The 19,635-nt window shown below is 34.9% G+C and overlaps 1 protein-coding gene and 1 long non-coding RNA gene across 12 annotated transcripts; both read left to right on the forward strand.

Annotated features, from left to right (window-relative positions):
- The first annotated feature begins 3,032 nt into the window (after positions 1-3,032).
- On the forward strand, positions 3,033-7,743 carry LOC112743810 (homeobox-leucine zipper protein ATHB-12). Of its 10 annotated transcripts, none has more exons than XM_072214685.1 (8): positions 3,033-3,464; positions 3,987-4,051; positions 4,186-4,295; positions 4,853-5,139; positions 5,220-5,800; positions 6,458-6,741; positions 7,222-7,302; positions 7,397-7,743. In XM_072214685.1, exons 5-7 carry the CDS (start codon positions 5,720-5,722, stop codon positions 7,295-7,297), a joined length of 441 nt encoding a protein of 146 aa, XP_072070786.1. In that variant the 5' UTR covers positions 3,033-3,464; positions 3,987-4,051; positions 4,186-4,295; positions 4,853-5,139; positions 5,220-5,719; the 3' UTR covers positions 7,298-7,302; positions 7,397-7,743. The 10 variants fall into 10 exon arrangements, with proteins under 10 accessions (XP_072070786.1, XP_072070791.1, XP_072070788.1 ...); XM_072214690.1 differs by having other exon boundaries at positions 4,853-4,933; positions 5,008-5,800; positions 7,411-7,743; XM_072214687.1 differs by having other exon boundaries at positions 4,853-4,933.
- A 1,926-nt stretch (positions 7,744-9,669) lies between these two features.
- On the forward strand, positions 9,670-12,771 carry LOC112743811 (uncharacterized). Of its 2 annotated transcripts, none has more exons than XR_003172447.3 (4): positions 9,670-10,343; positions 10,440-10,573; positions 10,692-10,840; positions 12,531-12,771. It is a non-coding gene; the product is annotated as an uncharacterized lncRNA (long non-coding RNA). The 2 variants fall into 2 exon arrangements; XR_003172449.3 differs by having other exon boundaries at positions 10,440-10,569.
- Positions 12,772-19,635: the final 6,864 nt, after the last annotated feature.

The raw sequence follows: 19,635 nt of genomic DNA on the forward strand, positions 1-19,635 counted from the left end.
GTATTAATTAGATTATTTTCTTCCCTCGTCTTTGTTATTACAAGTTTGTAAGAGGGATAGGAATTGTATGTTTTATATGTATAATATATTGAGTTATTATGTAAGGAGTCTTGTATATGAATCTATGCCTATTTTCTTCCCTCGTCTTTGGTTATTACAAGTTTGTAAGAGGGATAGGAATTGTATGTTTTATATGTATAATATATTGAGTTATTATGTAAGGAGTCTTATATATGAATCTATGCCTATTTTCTTCCCTCTTCTTTATTATTACAAGTTTGTAAGAGGGATAGGAATTGTATGTTTTATATGTATAATATATTAAGTTATTATGTAAAGAGTCTTGTATATGAATCTATGCCTGCTTGTATTTTTCTTAAGATAAAATATTTATTTCTGATTTTTTAAAGAAATCAGCAATACAGTGTCGAGTCACAGGCTCCTATTTTAATATTTAGTATGTAAAGTAGTCGTAATACTTCTTGCTATCAGAGTAGCGCAGCCGGAAGCGTGACTTCTGATAGTGAGGGTGTTACATTATGGTATCAGAGCAGTCTTTCTTGTAGAGCCTTGGGAATGGACTGATTATGCTTTAATTGCATACTCTGAGAGTCTGTCATGTAGTAGGTCTTGTTTGAATAACGAGAATAGAGCTTAATGCACATGACGGTCTATTAATTAATGCCATTAGTCTTGCATTGCATAATTCATGGTATTAAGTTTGGCCGGCTTAAAACTAGTGAATTATATATATGTAAGCACTAATGGGTTGTCATAGACGATATGCGAGTCATAGATAACGCGAGTCGTGGGTTTTAGGAATGTTAGAAACTGCGTTCCAGAGATTAGTTCCGTTTCGACGTATAATCTTTATTCGTGCTTGACATTATCTTTTTCTTTATCAATTATATTGGAATCCCTAGTTCTTGATTTCTTTCTTGGAATGTGATTTGGATATTTTTCTACTATATCTTGTCATTCATATATATCTTTACTTGATTATGTTCCTAATTGTTACTTGAATCTTTAAGGAACATTCAATCTTGATACTGTTCATAAATTTAGTATTTGTCGATTTGATCTCCAATTAGTTTTGGTGCAATGCATAATCCTTGATTCCTAAATCATTTGAAATATTAAGAGTCGCGATTCGTAGTAAACTGATTATGCGATTTAGTTCTTCTGTTTTGTATTCTGTAACTATTGTGTGTCCTGCTCGGATTACAATCTTTGATTTTGTGTTTCTTCGTAAAAATGATAAAAGATGACCTTGTTTTGATAAAATGTATCAATTCTAATAGTTTTCTTCTATAACTCTTATCTTGGAATCTTGTTTTAAAAAATAGTTCCATTTTGGTTCTTTTTCTGTTTGATTCTGATTGTAACCATTATTTGAATTTTGAATACGACAGCCTTTGATTTTGTAAGTACTTTCCTACAATATATATATATAAAATAATAAATAAATAATTTCTTTATATAGTTACAACATGCTTCTATCCAAGAGTATTACTTAGTCTTTATTTATCTTTACAAGAATACTTTACTTTAGATTTTTTTATTTGAACATAATTTAATCCTTTTGTAACATTATCCCAAAATTTTATGCACACACACATATATATATATATATTTACTTAACTATGTATCTACGAACTCTTCAAGCTTCCTAAAGTAAGATTTCTATTTTCATTTCAGTTAATTTTCATTTAATAAACTTTACACAAATCATTTTAATTTGAATTTGATCTAGTATAACATAATATTTACCTTTGTTTAGTTTTTTTTGAAAAATATTGAATTTATATACTTTCTTTAGAAAAAGATAAACCAATTCCCTTAGGTTCAATTTGAAGTTGTTCTAAATTGATGTGCTCTCTTTCCTATTATTGCTCATGTTGAAGCTCTTGAATTCAGAATTCCTTCTTAAACTTTCGAATTAACTCCCTTTACATTACACTTCATTACTTATATACATCCTTGTTTGTTGATAATCTCACGTATTTTCAAAGTCCTTGCGAAATACCATCCTTGTCTAATTGTGAACCTGAGCAATCTCCCGATTTCTTGCAAATACCGTTTATGCCGTTTGTCCTTCTCTTCTCAAGTTCTGTATTCCTTGTATGTTAGCTCCTAGTGACATGAATTGTGCACACGAAAAATAAATTTGGTAAGTGTACAAGGTTATAAGGAGTCGCGGAGTTTCAAGGTAACGCAAACATATATACTTTGCTCAGTTCCCCCCATTTTTTATTTCATATCTTCTCTTTTTATTAGATAAGTTGATCGTCCTCTTAAATTTATCTATTCCTTGTGGACCTTTCATTTGATTGCGTTCCTACATATTCCCTTGGATTTTGTAAATGACGTCCTTGACTCTGGTCACTTTCTTGTGAATCTTGTACTTTGATTTAGCTTGAATTCCATTCTAATGGATGCACCGTTTTCTTTTCATCGTCTCCATTGAAGTTCTTTAATCTCTCTATATGTACGCCTCTTATTTGTAAATTGCTATCTAAATCTTTAAGAATGTCTATCCTTCTCATTATACTCCTCTTTATGAAATCTTGCACTCTCTGACATAATATTGGAATTGTTTTAGGTACGATGCCAACCCTTAAATCTTTGAAAATGTAAAGTGTCCCTTTTTATTATATTGTATCACTACAAGAAAAAGCGTATTTATCGACGCAAAAAAACGACGGCTATCTCTCCCGTCGATAAATTTCGACGGCTTGCTGTCGATATTTAAAAAAATAAAATTTAAAAATAAAATAATAAAATCGACGGCCTGGTCGTCGATTTTTTTATGCTGCATTAACCCTTCTTAAACTATCGTCGTATCGTCGACGAACTAGGGAGACGAAAATACTTTTATTTTAAAATCGACGACCATGTCGTCTATTTTTATATTTAAAATATCGACAACAGTTCCGTTGATAAATTGGAACAGTCTAGATTGCTTTCCAAAATTAAATGAATAGTGTGGATTTAATGTATAAAATAGACGTAAAAGACGTTGCTTTTTTTTCAAATTAAAATCGACAACTCTACGTCGATTTTTATTGCTAAAAAAAACAATCCTGCACCCACTTCCCGCTTCCATGTTCAGAAGCACAGTTTTGGGTCAAAGGGAGCAACACACAGTGACCCACCAATTCAAAAGTAGTAGCACTCAGTTACTCTCTCCCTCTCTAGCGATCCCACAGCCGAGTTGAACAAAGCCTCCATATTCTTTTCTGCATTCCTCACAAACCCTCACTATCCGCTGCCGCCATCACGGTTATGCCACTGTCACTCCGTTTGCTCACGCCGCCGCGTGCTCTGTTGCTGCCGTGCCGCTGTTGCTCCCCACTGTTGCTCCTCTTGCTTGCGCCGCCGCTGCTCCTTCTCTCTGTTGCTGCCGTCGCTCCTCCTACTTTGGTCCTTTTCCGCTCTCTCTCAATCAAGCTCACAAGAACCAGGTATCGTTTTCTAACTGTTACTGAACTCTTTCCAAAGCCAACTTCAGTTTCATTTGGAAATTCCCTATTTCAGGTGTAAACTTGACCTAATTGTAATATCCTGTTCTCTAAATTTAAAGAGAATATATAATATATGTTGCGAAATCGATAATTTAAGTTAGCTCAAGAGAGACCATAGCTTTTGCATCTCCTGAAGCATTGAGTCCTTTACAATTGAGCCTGAAGTAAGGAGAATCAAAAGACTCAAATCTCATTTGTCACACAAAATCTAGGACGAAGATCAAGTATAGCTCTTCTCTAATCCTACTTCTTAGTTTCAATAGGATTTTTTTTTTATAGATCCTAGTTTCAATAGGATTGATTTCTTATTATTTGAACACATTAATTTGAATCACCTAATTAATAATATTTGGATAAATTATATTCAATTTCCTAAAATATTTCTAAATTATTACATTCATCTCTTCTCTAATTGTCTAATTTATACTAGCCATCCCTAACTTATGATTTTTATTTTTGAAGTGATTTTGAATTTTTGATATACTTGCTGCTTTGGTACAAGGAACAAGAAAATTGGAGTTGAAAAGGTAAGTGAATTGCATGCAGTTCCAATTAAGGATCCAGCTTCCAGATTGAAAAAAAAATTGAATACTTTTTACTGTTGTATCTTGGTTCTTGAATATAGTTCTTTTCTTTTTTTTTTTTTTGTCTTGCTGTGCAGTGTAGCAGTGCTAGTTGTTCCAATAGTCAGTTCAGTGGTTGCTCTGGTGGTTGGAATTGTTATTGGGATTTATATCTGGAAACACAGATACATTCAAAAGAAAAGAAGAGGTAAGTGACTTATTAGTACCTTACTGTACTTACTTAGGAGACAATTATGTTTAAGAATGTTTACTCACTCGATCATCATTCTGGCTTCTAGGTTCATATGATGCACGTTTTGCATTTTCATAGGCTTGTATAGATATATAAATATATAATATAATATAAAGTCTCTCTGTATACTTCGCTGGAAGTTGTACTTTAGTGGCAAATTTGTTTGATCGGTTATTGTAGTTGAAATTTCTATTTTGCCTTATTTAAGAGAGATCGTTTTTACTTATTATTAGTTCTCCATGCATCATGGTCCCCTTTTGAAATATTTGTCTTCGGATACTGTGTACTCTTTATGTGTTTAATTAATATAATGATCATAATATAAGCTAATTCATGTGTCGTAATTAATCCTTGTTAAGGAATTATGAAAGTCCCATTTAAATATGGGTTATATGGCGTCCCCTGCTAATTCTTGATTATTAACTACAATAATAAACAAGTAAAAAGTATTTTAAGGCAAAAAGAAATGAGTATAGCATAGGTAGATACTAAGGGAAACTCATGTATTATAGTTATCTATAATTTGTGGAGTTTGGATCCTTGGAAGGTCCTCTTCCATCAAAGCTCTTCAGCATTCCTCAAATTCAGCAAGTGTAAGTTCCTAAGATCCTTATTTTGAATCTACCTTTATTATGTTATATAAAAATTGATGTTATTTGCATTGTAGGAAACTGAGGAACAATGAATTGAACAATACATTAGACTTAGGTGACAACATTTGTCCATTGCAGCTTGTTGATCTTCAAGACAACTAGATTTCCTTAGTAATCCTCCGTTCGCAATACAAAAACACATTGATGTAATTATCTGGTTAGAAAATATTTGCATGGTTTAGGAAGTTGATTAACAATTATAAATGTTTAATCTCTTGAATTTCAGTCTTATAGGAAATCCAGTGTACAGTGTTCTCTCAAACACGAACTACTGCCAACTTCAGCAGCAGCCTAAGCAACCTTACTCGACAAGCTTGGCGAATTACTTGATAAGCTTATTTTAAATTCAAAGTAGCTTTAGTCAGAAGGGTAACTTTCATTACAAAACCTGTTTATAACTTAATCATAAATGGTTGGATCATTGGCAGTATGTATGGAGTCTTATACTATAGGCTTAACCTTAAAAGGATTAGTCCTTTCTGTGGGAAGTGGATGAAGAATAAATAGTACAATAAATAGTAAAAGGTTGAATGAATCTGATTAAAATTGTGAACTCTTACAGGTTGCATTCAGGACCAAGGTATTCCATCCCAAAATAAACAGTAATGGCAATATTTGCCTAGATATACTGAAAGAACAATGGAGTCCTGCTTTTACTATATCCAAGATAATGCATGCATGGACATATTTTTCTTCTTCTGTTTCATGATATGATATGTTGTATAAATGCTTATTGTTAAAGCTAATGATTTTATGCAGGTGCTGCTGTCAATATGTTCATTGCTAACAGGTCCTGCTGTCAATATGGTATAAAAATTGTATTTTATAAAACGATATTGCAGTCTAAACAGAGCACAAATTATTTTTTGTTTTTTTTTAAATGTGATTTTGTGTTTTTTTTTTCTTTAGGATGAGTTAAGACAATTCAAACATGGCTAGTAGACTTAAGGGAGGTGTAAGAGTAAAGAATCCAAACATGGCTAGTAGCACTAAGAAGATGCACTGAAGCTTAGCTTAGTCTTCATTCAAAACTATTTAGTATTAACGTCTAGGGAAGTTGCTATCATTACCATAAAAGGTTTCCTTCTTTAACATTGCTTCTTTATTTCTTTTAATAAAAAATATCATAAAAATAGGTTATCACATGTAATTTCTTCCTACAGAGAACCAAAGACATCAAGAGCCACACGGTATCTAATCCCATAGGTCCATATGATCCTTCATTTGCAAGTTCCAACAATAACCTTCCCATTCACATATACATATACATATACATATACATAAACATAACATGCTTTCTTTATTGCTATATATTCTGCACCTGATCCCCCCACTAGTCTTTTAAAACTATATTTTTCATAATATTTTCTATGTTGGTGACAAACATATTTGTCTATTTCTATCCAAGAATTCCAATTCCATAGATTTTGAAATTAAAATCATCATCCATTTTGAACCCACTAGGCATATATGATGGATGGTGATGATGAGTATATTCAAGCATCTAAAGGGAAGAATGTTGAAAGTTTCACATGTTCAGAAGTAGCACTACCACAGAACAAAAATGCTAAGAAGAAAAAGAGTAAGATAGAGAACAAGAGAAGGTTCAGTGATGAGCAAATTAGATCACTTGAGTGCATATTTGAGTCAGAGTCCAAGCTTGAGCCAAAGAAGAAGATTCAGCTAGCAAGAGATCTTGGATTGCAGCCAAGGCAAGGTTTTATATGGTTTCAGAACAGATGGGCAAGGTGGAAATCAATTTAAGCTAAATTTATATGATTGATATAAGTTTAAGGCTTTATATGCAGTAATATTACAAATTTGGTGGTGAAGTTTATGACTGTGTGGTCTTGGTTAAGTAAAATCTATAACCTCATACTAAATTAGCAAACAGATAAGCCTCTCACATGGAACATATTAAGATTGCTCGGAAAGAAATCAAGCAAACTGTTGCAAGTATTTCGAAACAAATAACAAAACTTGCTAGGACATGCATTTTTGAAAACACGTTTGTTCGACAGCATCTTTCAGAATAATAAAAAATGGCATAAATATCCTGAACTCATTGTAGTTTAAGATGATGTAGGCTACTAAAGCATTCTTGTTATTTTTCTGTTTTCTTATTGGTTGACTTTAAGAAATATATTGGATGATTGATAAATCCATTTCAGCTTATTTGTGAAGTTTGTTTCTCCTCTTGGACTCTGACACTAGTGTTTACCTGACAGATCACTTTTCCTTTTAATGGTCCTTTATAGAAAGCATATGGACTTGCCTCCTGAATTTGACAGATCACAAGTTTAGTTAAGGTATGTATCTGAATATATTATGAATTGTTAAAGAATGTCATTTTAATAAATTTTCTTTAATTTTCTGTTTTACCTTTTAATAAAATGTGTATAGGATATGGTTGGTAGAGATGGAGATCGCAGCCGTGGCCGAGGCCGAGGCCGAAAGGGGAGCCTCAGATTCACATGATGCCTACTCTGGGTGTGCCAAGATCATGCACTCAACAAGCCAATAAACCTTCCAACACTGCCTCACATGGTGTGCAGAGTGATCCAAGCTATTTAATTACTTTACTTTAAATATTTTGTATTATTAGTGGATTGCAATTTAAATGAATATAAGTCTAAATTTAGTTATTTATCTTATCTTGAGTTTTCATATTAGAGGATTATTTATTACTTTGGTAAGTTTGTAAACTCATTATCTAATATTTAGTATAAATTTTATATTTATATTTAAAAGTTTATTTGTCTTGTTATCTAATATTCTGTATACATTTTATTTATATATTTAAAAGTTTATTTGCATTAATTGTTTACTATTTTTCAAATAAAAAAAATAATTAAAACATATAACTATTAAAATCGACGGCAACTGTGTCGATTTTATTAAATCAAATATCGACGGCAATGCTGTCAATTTTATTAAGCATATTTTAGACGAAACTGTTGTCGATTTTATTGAATCAAATATCGATAACAATGTTGTCGATTTTATTAAAACATATTATAGGCAAAACTGTTGTCGATTTATTTGAAACAAATATCGACATAAGTGCCGTCGATTTTATTATATAAAATCGACGGCAACGTTGTCGATTTTAGTAAGTATGCAGAATTTTCAATATCATATTATAGACGAAAGAGCTGTCAATTTTATTACATTATTATCGACGACAAGGCAAGCCGTCGATTTTATTAGAATTTTAAAAAATCTACAAGCTTAATAGCGACCACCTCCTGCGTCCATTTTGCCGTCGAAATTTAATATTATCGACGGCTTAGCCGTCGATTTTAACGATGTTTCTTGTAGTGTATTGGCTTATGTATTCTAAATTGTGCCATTCAATTTGATATATCGTTCCTCCTTCTCTTTTCTTGACTCCATTGTTTGAGCATCCTTGTTTACCTGCAATTGCATTTATTCTTTCAAATTCTCGCGAACGCGGTCCTTGTCGCTTTTTCTTTCTTTTCTATGGTCTATTATCCTTCTGAGTATACTTCTTGCGACCGTTAAACTTAGGTAAACGACACCTTAGTCCTTTAGGACACATTTGGTGAATGCAAAAGATGAAACTCGTAAGTATACGACATCACAGGGAGTTGTGAAACTTTGTTTTACGTGAAAGAGTTCTGTTGATATGGGATTTATGACCAGTGGTAAGGTTTGCAAAGTGTTTAACAAAGTTGAGAACCTTCGCATGAGTTGCTCAATGAAGTACGATTAAGAATGGTGGAGATAAATTATGTTGAAGTTTGAATAGTTGAATCTCTGAAGTTGGTATGAGATCAGTAAGTCGATGTTAAGCACATCATTTTAACCCCGGCTTGTTTTATAAACTTTTTCTACCTTACTTTTTCATCACGTGTTTGAAACATATCATCTTGTACATTAAGCCTAACTTGTAACTTCTGTTTCGTATCACACTTATATCCTTTATACTTTTATGGCATATGAAAAGCCTGGTATTTAAAACTATATGTATATATATAATGAGGACTTTTTGCCATCTCTTTAAATAAGTTCAAGAGTGAAGTAATATGAAAATCTCTTTTATTTTGTATCAATTTTCGAGGACGAAAATTTTTATAAGATGGGTAGGATGTAAGCCCCAAGACTTTTGAAAAGTCCTATTTTGAACTAATCTCAAATTATATATTTATTTATAGTTTCAATTTTAGAAATTATTTTTAGTGAAAATAATTAAAGGCAATTAATTGGATTTGAAATAAATTAAGGTTTTTATCCAAATTTTATACTTATGGATTATTTTCCTATTCATGATTAAAGTTCTAGAAATTCGAGAAATAACGAGGTTTGGCTATTTAAATTAGAATTTTGTCTAATTTTATAATTATTGAATTATTTTCTATATTTAAATTATAAAATTGGTAGTTATGAAATAATAAGAATTTTATATGATTAGATTTTAGATAATTTAATTTATATCATTTAATACTTTAAGTTAAAGATAAAGAAAAATTAATTATATTATCATGAATTTTCAATTAGAGTAATTTATTGAAAATCGATTAGCATTTTTATACCACAAATAATATTTTAAAATAATTTTAGAGATTTAATTAGATTTTCAAAATTTATACTCCATGCCCCAATTTTATTAAAATTATTTTACTATAATTAAATCCAAAATCTTAATTTTATACACAAACCCTAACCTCAACTAAATTACAATTTTTTCCTTACTCCTAATGAAATCCTAGCCGCCATTAGCCCTCACCCCACCCTTACCAACACCTACAGCAGCTGAAAACCCCTTTTTTTGCCAACCAAAATACACGTAACCCATCAGGAAAAGAAAGAAAGAAGGAAAGAAAGAAGGGAAGAGGGGAAGGGGACCGCCGAGAAGAAGGAGAGGAAGAGGAAGGGAAGCTGTCCGCGCCCTGCACCCGCGTCAGTTTCTCGCTGCCGTGCTGCTTCGCCGTCCATGGGGAGTCGCCGTCGCTGCCGATCTGTCACGAGCCGCCATCGCAAGTCAACGACGAAGAGAGAGAGAGCCGCGAGGAGGAGGATCGTGCCACCCAGTCACCATTATCGTCCTCGTTGCGCCGCCGTCGAGCCCACTGAGCAGAATCCCATCGCCGCCGTTCGCACCTCTATTGCCGTCCGAGAAGCTTCCATGGCCATTGCCGTCGAGCTCACAAGTGAGAGAAGAGAGAGTTGCAGGTGAGAGGGAAAGGTGTTGCACCGCCGTTCTTTACTGCGCAGCCACCGCCATGCCTTGTCGTCGCCAGAGTTGCCACCATCGCGTGCCACCGCCGCTTTTCACAGTCGAGGAGAAGCCTTGCCTACGCTGCTGCCTTCTGGGCTAGATTCATCGGTAACCTTGTTTCTTGCTTTCTTGAACCCTGTTCTACTTCTTTTCTATTCCACTGTTTTGATTATTGTTGGTGTCTCTGCTGCCTTAATCACTCAGATTAATGCTACTGCCACCACTGGCTTGCCATTTCTGCTCGGATGTGCCCTTATTCGCCGTTCTGATTATTGAAAGGAAATGTTGTTGAAGCTATGGCTTCTCCGTTCCCCATTCTCTTGTTTCTTTTCTGGTAGGTAAGACAAATTCTGTTGTAATTTATCTTGCCATAATACTCCATTTCGACTCTGTTTTATTAGTGTGTAATGTTTCTTTTTTCCTTACTTGGTTGTATTTATTCTGTTTGTTACCTAGAGCTGCTGTGTTTGCGGTTATTACTTTTGCTTGCCATTCTTCTCCGCTAGCAGAGGGTGCTTGGAATACAAATCATGATGTAGTTGCTGCAGAATAAGGTGAAAAGAGGGTTTATTGCGTTAAAATAGCTGCGGGTTTGATTATTTGAGGTAGGATTTTTCTTAAATCTATTTTACATTACAGGGTTGTTATAAATCGATATTAACGCGTACATTTTTGTGATTTCGTGAGTCTTATGAATTGAATTGAGTTATTTTGGTTGAACGTGATTATTAGTTTGATTGATAAACTGATCGATTGAGAAAGTTGGATATTTGGATTAGTTGATTGATGTTGTTAAAGTGGTTTTCCTTGAATTATTGAGAAGATTTATTATTGCCTTTTAGGTTAATTTTGGAAACGGTTTGATTTTAGAAAAGATTTAATATTGAAATTTGATTTGATATTAAACCCGATTTGATATCGGAATTTGATTTTAAAATAAATTTGGAAAAAGACTTGATATTTGAAAACGGGTTATTTATTGAGAATGATTTGCTATTTTGGAAATGATTCGAAAAGTGTTTGAGAAATGGTTTGATTTGAAACTGTTTGAGAAGACCGTGAATTCTTAACTATTGATTGATGCTGTTGGTTGAAGTCGGTTTAAATTACGATTTATAGGATTGGTTGATTGAATTCTGGATTTTGCAATTTCCTTGGATTGAGTGTTGTTGTGGTAATGGTTATTGGAAGTGATTTGACTGATTAACAGGCATTTGGTTTGGTTTGGTTGGGACCTGAAAAGGGTGGCAGTGTCCAAGTTTTAGAGGAGATGCTGCCGATATTTTATAAAATTGGAAGTTTTATTTGAAGTAATTAATTTAAAAGATTTGTGTTTAAAACATTATACGTTTTAAGATTGATTTATTTATCAAAGAAAGAATTACATTTTGAATTGGGATTGTTAACGGACGGAATGGAAAGAAGGATGATGAGAATTTTCTTTGAAATATGGTTTCTGAATGAATTTGGAAATGAGGTTTGGATTGATGAATGATTATGATGTTGAGAATGTTGAGAATGTTGAGATATGAACTTTGAATTATTCATTTGGCTTATGAATTTGAATTATCTGAGATACGAGGTTTCTTGGATAAAGTACCATGGCTTGCCACCACGTGTACCATATTAAAAACTTGATACTCTGTTGACCCTACGACGTAAGTGTGACCGGACACTATATAAATTCCAGGGAATGTTACTCCCATTGAGCAATATTGATTATTTAAGAAAAAGCTATGCATAGACTTTTGGGGATGCACGTCGGGGATAGTCTAAGGACAATTCAGATTTGTCGGGTTGGCTGGATAACCGATAGATGAGCCTCATCAGCCATAGGACAGGCATGCATCATATGCATTTGTATGCTTTTCTTGGGTTTGAACTTGTTTTGGTTCGTCTAATTGCTAAACTGTTCTTAACTGCTACATGAACTATTTGCTGTAACTGCTACCTACTTGTGCTTTCCTTGTCTGTCTTGCCTGTGTTTGTCCTGGCATGCTACATTTGAGAATGAACTTTGGTGCTGAATTAATGACTGTTGTTGTTTGATTGTGTGGTTAGTTTCTGATTGAGATTTTCTTATAAGGAAAGGTTTCGGATTTCTGAAAGATTAAACATTATTTCTTTGAAAAAGTCTTGAACGATTTCCTATGGGTTTTTAAAGATTCATAAGGCAATGATAATCACTGAGCTTGAGAACAGTTTTCTTTTTAAATATCTTTTTATGACAACTTTGAAATTCCATAGTGAGACCGTGTGGTTAGGTTCTCACCCCCTACAGCTTTACCTTTTCAGGAACCGGATGAAGAAGCATTAAGATCAGAAGGGTTATACTGCGTTTGGTTTATATGCTGTTGTATTAATTAGATTATTTTCTTTCCTCGTCTTTGTTATTACAAGTTTGTAAGAGGGATAGGAATTGTATGTTTTATATGTATAATATATTGAGTTATTATGTAAGGATTCTTGTATATGAATCTATGCATGCTTGCATTTTTCTTAAGATAAAGTATTTATTTATGGTTTTTCAAAGAAATCAGTGATATAGTGTCGAGTCACATGCTCCTATTTTAATATTTAGTATGTAAAGTAGTCGTAATACTTCTTGCTATCAGAGTAGCGCAGTCAGAAGCGTGACTTCTGATAGTGAGGGTGTTACTTATATAGCTTTAGAAACAAAAATGACAACAACAATAACAACAAAATCTTGTCCCACTAGGTGGAGTCGGCTACATAGATTAAACGATGCAATTGAACTCTATCATGTATCATGTCTATAGAAAGACCATTTACATGAAGATCTCATTTGACCAATTCATGGATGGTCTTCCTCTGCCTTTCACCATTTGTCTATCTTCCATCTCTTCCACCTTCCTGACTGGGCACTCTATCGGTCTTCTTTTCACATGTCCAAACCACTTGAGACGCGTTCTACCATCTTTTTCACAATAGGTGCTACTCTAACTCTCTCTTTTATATATTCGTTCCTTATTCTATCCAATCGCATATGACCACTCATCAATCTCAACATCTTCATTTCTGCCCTACTTAACTTATGTTTGTACTCCCTTTGACCGCCCAACACTCTGTACCATAAAGCATAACCGATCTGATAGCAATGCGCTAGAATTTACCTTTAAATTTTGAAAGTATTTTTTTGTCACATATAAAACCAGACACATTTTGTCATTTTAAAAACAATTTTTTTTAATTTATCTTTGTTTCTATTCATTAAAATTCTTTATAATAAAATGTCACGCCTCTTCTAAGTTTATTGTTCAACACGTAGATTATATATTTCCTTTTTTGGATCTAAAATTAGTGTTTTTCTATGTAATATGTAAATACTGTTTGTCTATTTTTATGAATTAAAATATTTTTTCTCTAAAAAAAATAATTATTCACTTTTAAACTCTTATACTTTTACAAATAATTATCCATTCAAAAAATTAATTTAATACTAATCCTTCTTTTGCATTCATATCCCTTATTAATATACTTTAATCAACTTCAATAATAATACTAAGTAATCATAGTAATTGATATTAAAGGTAATTTAATAAATTCATTTATTTTAAAATCTTAATACATTTAATAGTTTTATTGATCCGAACAAAATTTAAAAAATAAAATTTAATTAAAGAAAGGAGAGAGTAAATTATAAATACACAAAATAATAGTTCTTAGTAAATAGTATTTTTACAAAAAATAAGATATTTTATTCATGAGGATAAAATAAGAATTGTCCATGTCTAGGACATTTGAAAAAAAAATCTCCCAAAAATTTAACATGAGCTAGAATCAGAAATAATTAAAGAAGTAATGAAACTATCAAAAGTGAAAGTTCTTCGGCATAAGGGATTTGAGAGGAGTTGTTCAACTAGCTTCCAATAAGGTTCCAAAGTCTGCTCAGGAGTGTCATATTCGTGTTGGTTGAAGGGATGTACAAAAATCCTTGGTTAAAAAATCAGTTGATGAAGTAAACATCTCGTTTTATGAAGAAGCATTTACATTTTAGGTATTATAAGAATAAAATGATGTTTATTGCCAAGTATTTTATGTAAAGACATATCTAAGAGGGAACTTTTTCAGCTGTTTAGTTGGACTGAACGCATAAACGACATATACTTATTGAGAAAGTAAAAGAAGGTAGTTCATACATCTTTGCGTTCATACGATATACTATAAAAGGAGGAGACTTGAAGGCTATAGTAGATATAAATCGTATTAGATTGAGAGGTAAGGTTGTATTCGTGGGGGAAGCTAAATATAGGAGAATGTCTGATGTGAAGGACACGAACAAGGTGCAGCCACGAGGCCAGCTATCACCAGGAAAAGAAGAGAATCAGAAAGTCTCAGCTATCCCTACTAAAGATCTAACAAAGGAGAAAACGGCCCAAAATCCACACAGGAATGGGTGGACAAAGAAGGTGGAAGTAGTTGTGGCGAAAGAAAACTTGGTTTGGTTGCAGAGAAGCCTGGTAGGTAGAACGACGAAGGCTATTGACTATAGGTCCTTGAAGGAATCGGTTGCAAAGAACTTTCCTCAAGTTATTGAGGTGCGAGAAATGGAAGCATATAAAGCTCTGTTGACCTTTGACAGTCTGTTGAATACGGAAGAGACTTACACATTCAAAATGAATAGTCAGCTACAGTTGTTTCATAGTGTATGGAGATGGGACGAGTCAGAGAGGAGTGAAACTCGAAGAGTGTGGTTGGAATGCTTCGGGATTCCGTTACATGCTTGGTCCGGGGACACTTTCCGGATAATAGGGAACCAATGGGGTGAGGTGGTTGGCTACGACGAAGTGACGGAATCGTGCCGGTCCTTTAGTGTCGGCCGTAGACAAATTGACACATGTGTGATGGATGTGATCAATGAATGGGCCCATATCACAATAGGCACTAGTGGATTTGACATTTTGGTAAAAGAAATGGAACGTGAAACATATGGGACGAATTGTAAGATAGAAACTATGGAAGATGAAATGTTCAGATGTGAACAACAGAAGAATATATGTGCAAGAGTTTGTGATGATGTAGTTTTGTGGTCGGAAAAATCATTAAATTTGACAAACCGTACAGATCGGGTAACAGAAGTGATAATGGAGGGGTTGCGAGAGGAGGTTGAAGACAAGGATAGATTGCTGAATTCAGAAGCAATTTTAAACGAGTGGAGTTATGAATATCTAAGTCTCAATCAAATGAATTTAGTAACATTTCAAGCTCGTAATGTTGGCTTGAAGGAATAGATGATTTAGTGGGATATGAGGGGAGCACTAAAGTTGATTCCGAATTAACTGTGTCTTAGGATTATTTTTGCAACTCTAATGGGCTGGCTAAGAAAAATACGAAGAATGAAATACTAAAACCTAATCATAGGCACATGAAAAACCCCTATTTTATGATTCATCTTGTGCTCAATTAAGTGTTTTTATCAATTCTCCGCCCACTTATTCATATGGATTGCATGGTTTTATAATTCCTTCCTTATTTTATGATATATGTGAAAACATGTTTCCTATGCTTTAAAAAATACTAATTTTAATTATCCTTTATTACCATTCAATGCCGTGATTTGTGTGTTAAGTATTTTCAGGCTTTATAGGGCAGGAATGGCTTAGAGGACAGAAAGGAAACATACAAAAATGGAAAGAAAGCACAAAAATGGAGTTTTGAAGAAAAGGCAGTGACGCGCACGCGTGGACGACGCGGACGCGTGTCTAGCGCGAAATGGCAGTGACGCGTATACGTGAACGACGCAGACGCGTGCCTAGAGCAGAATACAACTGACGCGTACGCGTGACTGACGCGCACGCGTGACAAGGAAAAACTCCAAATGATGCGAACGCGTGACCCACGCGCACGCGTGATGGACGCCACGTGCAGAAAATTACAGAAGTCGCCCCCAGCGATTTCTGGACCCTTTTTCGGCCCAAATCCAAGTCCAGAAACACAGAATAGAAGCCAGAGAATGGGAGAATCAATAACAACAATTCATACAACATTCAAAATACGCAATTTTAGGTTTGAGATGTAGTTTTAGAGAGAGAGAGAGAGAGAGGTTCTCTCCTCTCTCTTAGGTTTTAGAATTAGGATTTCTTTTACTTTATGGTTATTACTCCATTCCAGGTTCAATGTTTACTTTAATTTTATATTCTCTTCTACTTCTAGTTACTCTAATGCTTTTACTTGTTAATTACTTATGTTGCCAAATTGGCTTATGAATCTTTCCATGTTAGATTTGAATATTCTATTTAATATAAATTGAGGTATTTCAGATTTATGATTATTTTATTCTATTTATAATGCTTTTAATTTAATTTAAGATTTATTCCCTTTTTACTTTGGTTAAGTAATTGGTGACACTTGAGTTGTCAAACTCAGCAGATGATTGAAAATTGGAAATTGCGGATTGATTTGGATTGCTCTAAAGCTAGTCGTTCCACAGGAGTTGACTAGGACTTGAGGATCAAATTGATTGGTCCACTTGACTTTCCTTTATTTAGTAAGGCTTAACTAAGTGGGAGCAATAACAATTCTCATCACACCTAATAAGGATAACTAGGATGGGATTTCTAGTTCTTATACCTTGCAAGAGATTTTTATAATTATTAATTTATTTTTCTTGCCATTTAAATTACTTGTTCCTTATTTCAAAAACCCAAAAATATACAATTTCATAACTAATAATAAATCATACTTCCCTGCAATTCCTTGAGATACGACCCGAGGTTTAAATACTTCGGTTATAAATTTATTTGGGTTTTGTTACTTGTGACAACCAAATTTTTGTACGAAGGAAATTCTTGCCGGTTTAGAAGCTATACCTACAACGTAATTATTTTTATAAAAAAAAATTCTTTACCAGCAGAGTTCCGATCGTCAAAAATGGCGCCGTTGCCAAGAAATTGCAATTGTGTGCCTTATTATTGGTTATTGTAAATATTTTATTTTGCTCGTTTATTTGTTTTTATTTTTGTTTTTAATTTTTAGTAGCTACTATGAGTTTGGTTCTAATGTTGTTAGAAGGAATGGAAGTTATAACAGGAACATGCATCAAGGTTGGAACAATCAAAGTTGGAAGGAAACACGAGGATCTGATCAACCCTTTCGGCAACAACACCTTCCAAGATACCATGGACAACGACCATCCTACAATGTATGCCCAGACAATAGATATGGTGGACCCCTTCGTGACAACCAACACCCACCAAAATATTATGGTCAAGAGCCATTCCGAGGTGCGTACCAAGATGATAAATATGGCGGACCCCCTTGTAGTTACCAACAAGCCCCATCATATGCCTATGAACCACCTCCTCAACATAGCTATGAACCACCACACTCACAAACCACCCACCACCATTCACCTCCATATGACCCTAACCCTTACCCACTCCAATTCCAATCCAATTACTCCCAAGAACCACCACTTCCATATGCACCATGTCCATATCCATCAACCCGAGAATCACAGGACCACCTCAAGGAAACAGTGAATAAATTTCATGCAACCCTTCACCAATTGGATCAAGCGATCAATCGATTAGCTTCCCGACATTCGGACACTCAAGGAACCCCCATGGCTTCATGTGGATAATATAATGAAGAACGTAGCATGAAGGAGATACTAGAAACTCCAGTGGACAGTACGGAGCATGACTTTGTACTGGAACAAGTGGATGAAGCTGTAATTATCAAAGAAGAAGAATTGGTTAAAGACTTAGGAGATGCTGAACCTCCATGGGAATCAAGAATTGTGGAGAATTCCGCCAAGCAGTTTTCAATTGATGCTAAGGAGGATAGTGCACAACCCTAGAAGCATATATCTTATGAAGAACTGGACGGAACAGCTAAAGAAGCAAGTTTCCTTGGTAATTATCATCATGAATTAAGCTCTCCTAGTAACGAACTTGCATCCGCAAGTGAATTCTTTGAGATTGAAGAATCTTCCCCAAGTGAATACGAAGATGATGCGGAGGTAGAATTCTCCCAACCTCCAATTTATGACTTGAGTGATGAGGAAGATATCAAAGGCTTTGATCAGGACGTGGTTGCAGTTGAAGAAGTTTGCAAAGAAGTAGAGGAATTCACAAGGGAATACAAGGGAGTAGAGCTTGCAAAACCACTGGAAACACCTATCCCAAGGACATTACCACCAATACAAACTTCAAGTGGGTAAAATTCTTAGCCTTTATCTTTACTTTTCCACTTGAATATGGTTTGCTTGAAACAGATGGTCAGCTTAGAGCTCTTTAAGGCTTTAAGAGTAAAAGGAAAATGGCTCGCAATCAGAGCTGGTACGCAAGATTCAATAAAGCTCCACGCTTCAATTTGAGGTACAAGGATTGGTTTCGAGCTCGATTGAATGGGTCTCGGAAGATGTTTGGTCATCTTAATGAGAATTCAAATTCCGTACTACCCGGCTGGAAAAATGTAAATCAAGACAAAGATGGGTACAGAAGCAAGGTTTAGGATCCTGCAATTTATCCTGATAGTCAACACTCCTGGAGTCTGAAAACCTGCTTTAATTTGCTCAAAGGCTTTACTTGCCTAGTATGGGACCCTGGAGGCTATTGGAATTGCAAACGTTAGTGGAGATTTTTGGATGAGTTTAAGCATAAGCCACCATGACAGGGAGCTCAACGAATGTCCAACTTAAGGACTTTAACTAAAAGTGCTAGGTGGGAGACAACCCACCATGGTATAATCGTTCCTTTTTCAATTTTAATTTTATTTCGTTTTGTTTGTTTTTCATTTTATTTTATTCTATTTTTATTGTACCTGGATTTATTAATAACATCCGCATCTGCATTTTACATTATGCATACTGCATATTTCATATTGCATAAAAAAAAAATGCACCCCACGCGTGCGCATGGGTCACGCGTGGGCGTCGACTCAAAATCGACGTCACAATCTAATGCCCAGAAAGTTGGGCTGGAATCGTGCTGCTGGTATGCGTTAGGCACAATTTGGGCCACGCGTTTGCGTCAGTGACGCGAACGCGTCACTTCCCCTTCACACACACCACGCGAAAGCCTGGGCGACGCGTATGCGTCGCATGGAAATTATTGCCCCCTCAAATGAAACAGAGAGTTGCGCCAAAACGACGCTGAATTTGTGCGTTTAGCACAATTCTGAGCGACGCATACGCGTGCACCACGCGTACGCGTCACTTTCATTATCCCTCGCTCGCGCGATCGCGTCAATGACGCGTCCGCGTCGTTACGTTTCCACCTCATCCACGCGATCGCGTGACCCACGCGTCCGCGTGGATTTGAATCCACTTACCCCCTTCGACGCGAAACCCTAACCCATTTTGCGTCCCTTTCCCCCATTCCCCTTTGCACTCTCTCTTCCCCTCTGCCACCACCGACCAGCCACAGCCACCACC

This window comes from Arachis hypogaea, chromosome 14, assembly GCF_003086295.3.
Source record: "Arachis hypogaea cultivar Tifrunner chromosome 14, arahy.Tifrunner.gnm2.J5K5, whole genome shotgun sequence".
Classification (NCBI taxonomy): domain Eukaryota; kingdom Viridiplantae; phylum Streptophyta; class Magnoliopsida; order Fabales; family Fabaceae; genus Arachis; species Arachis hypogaea.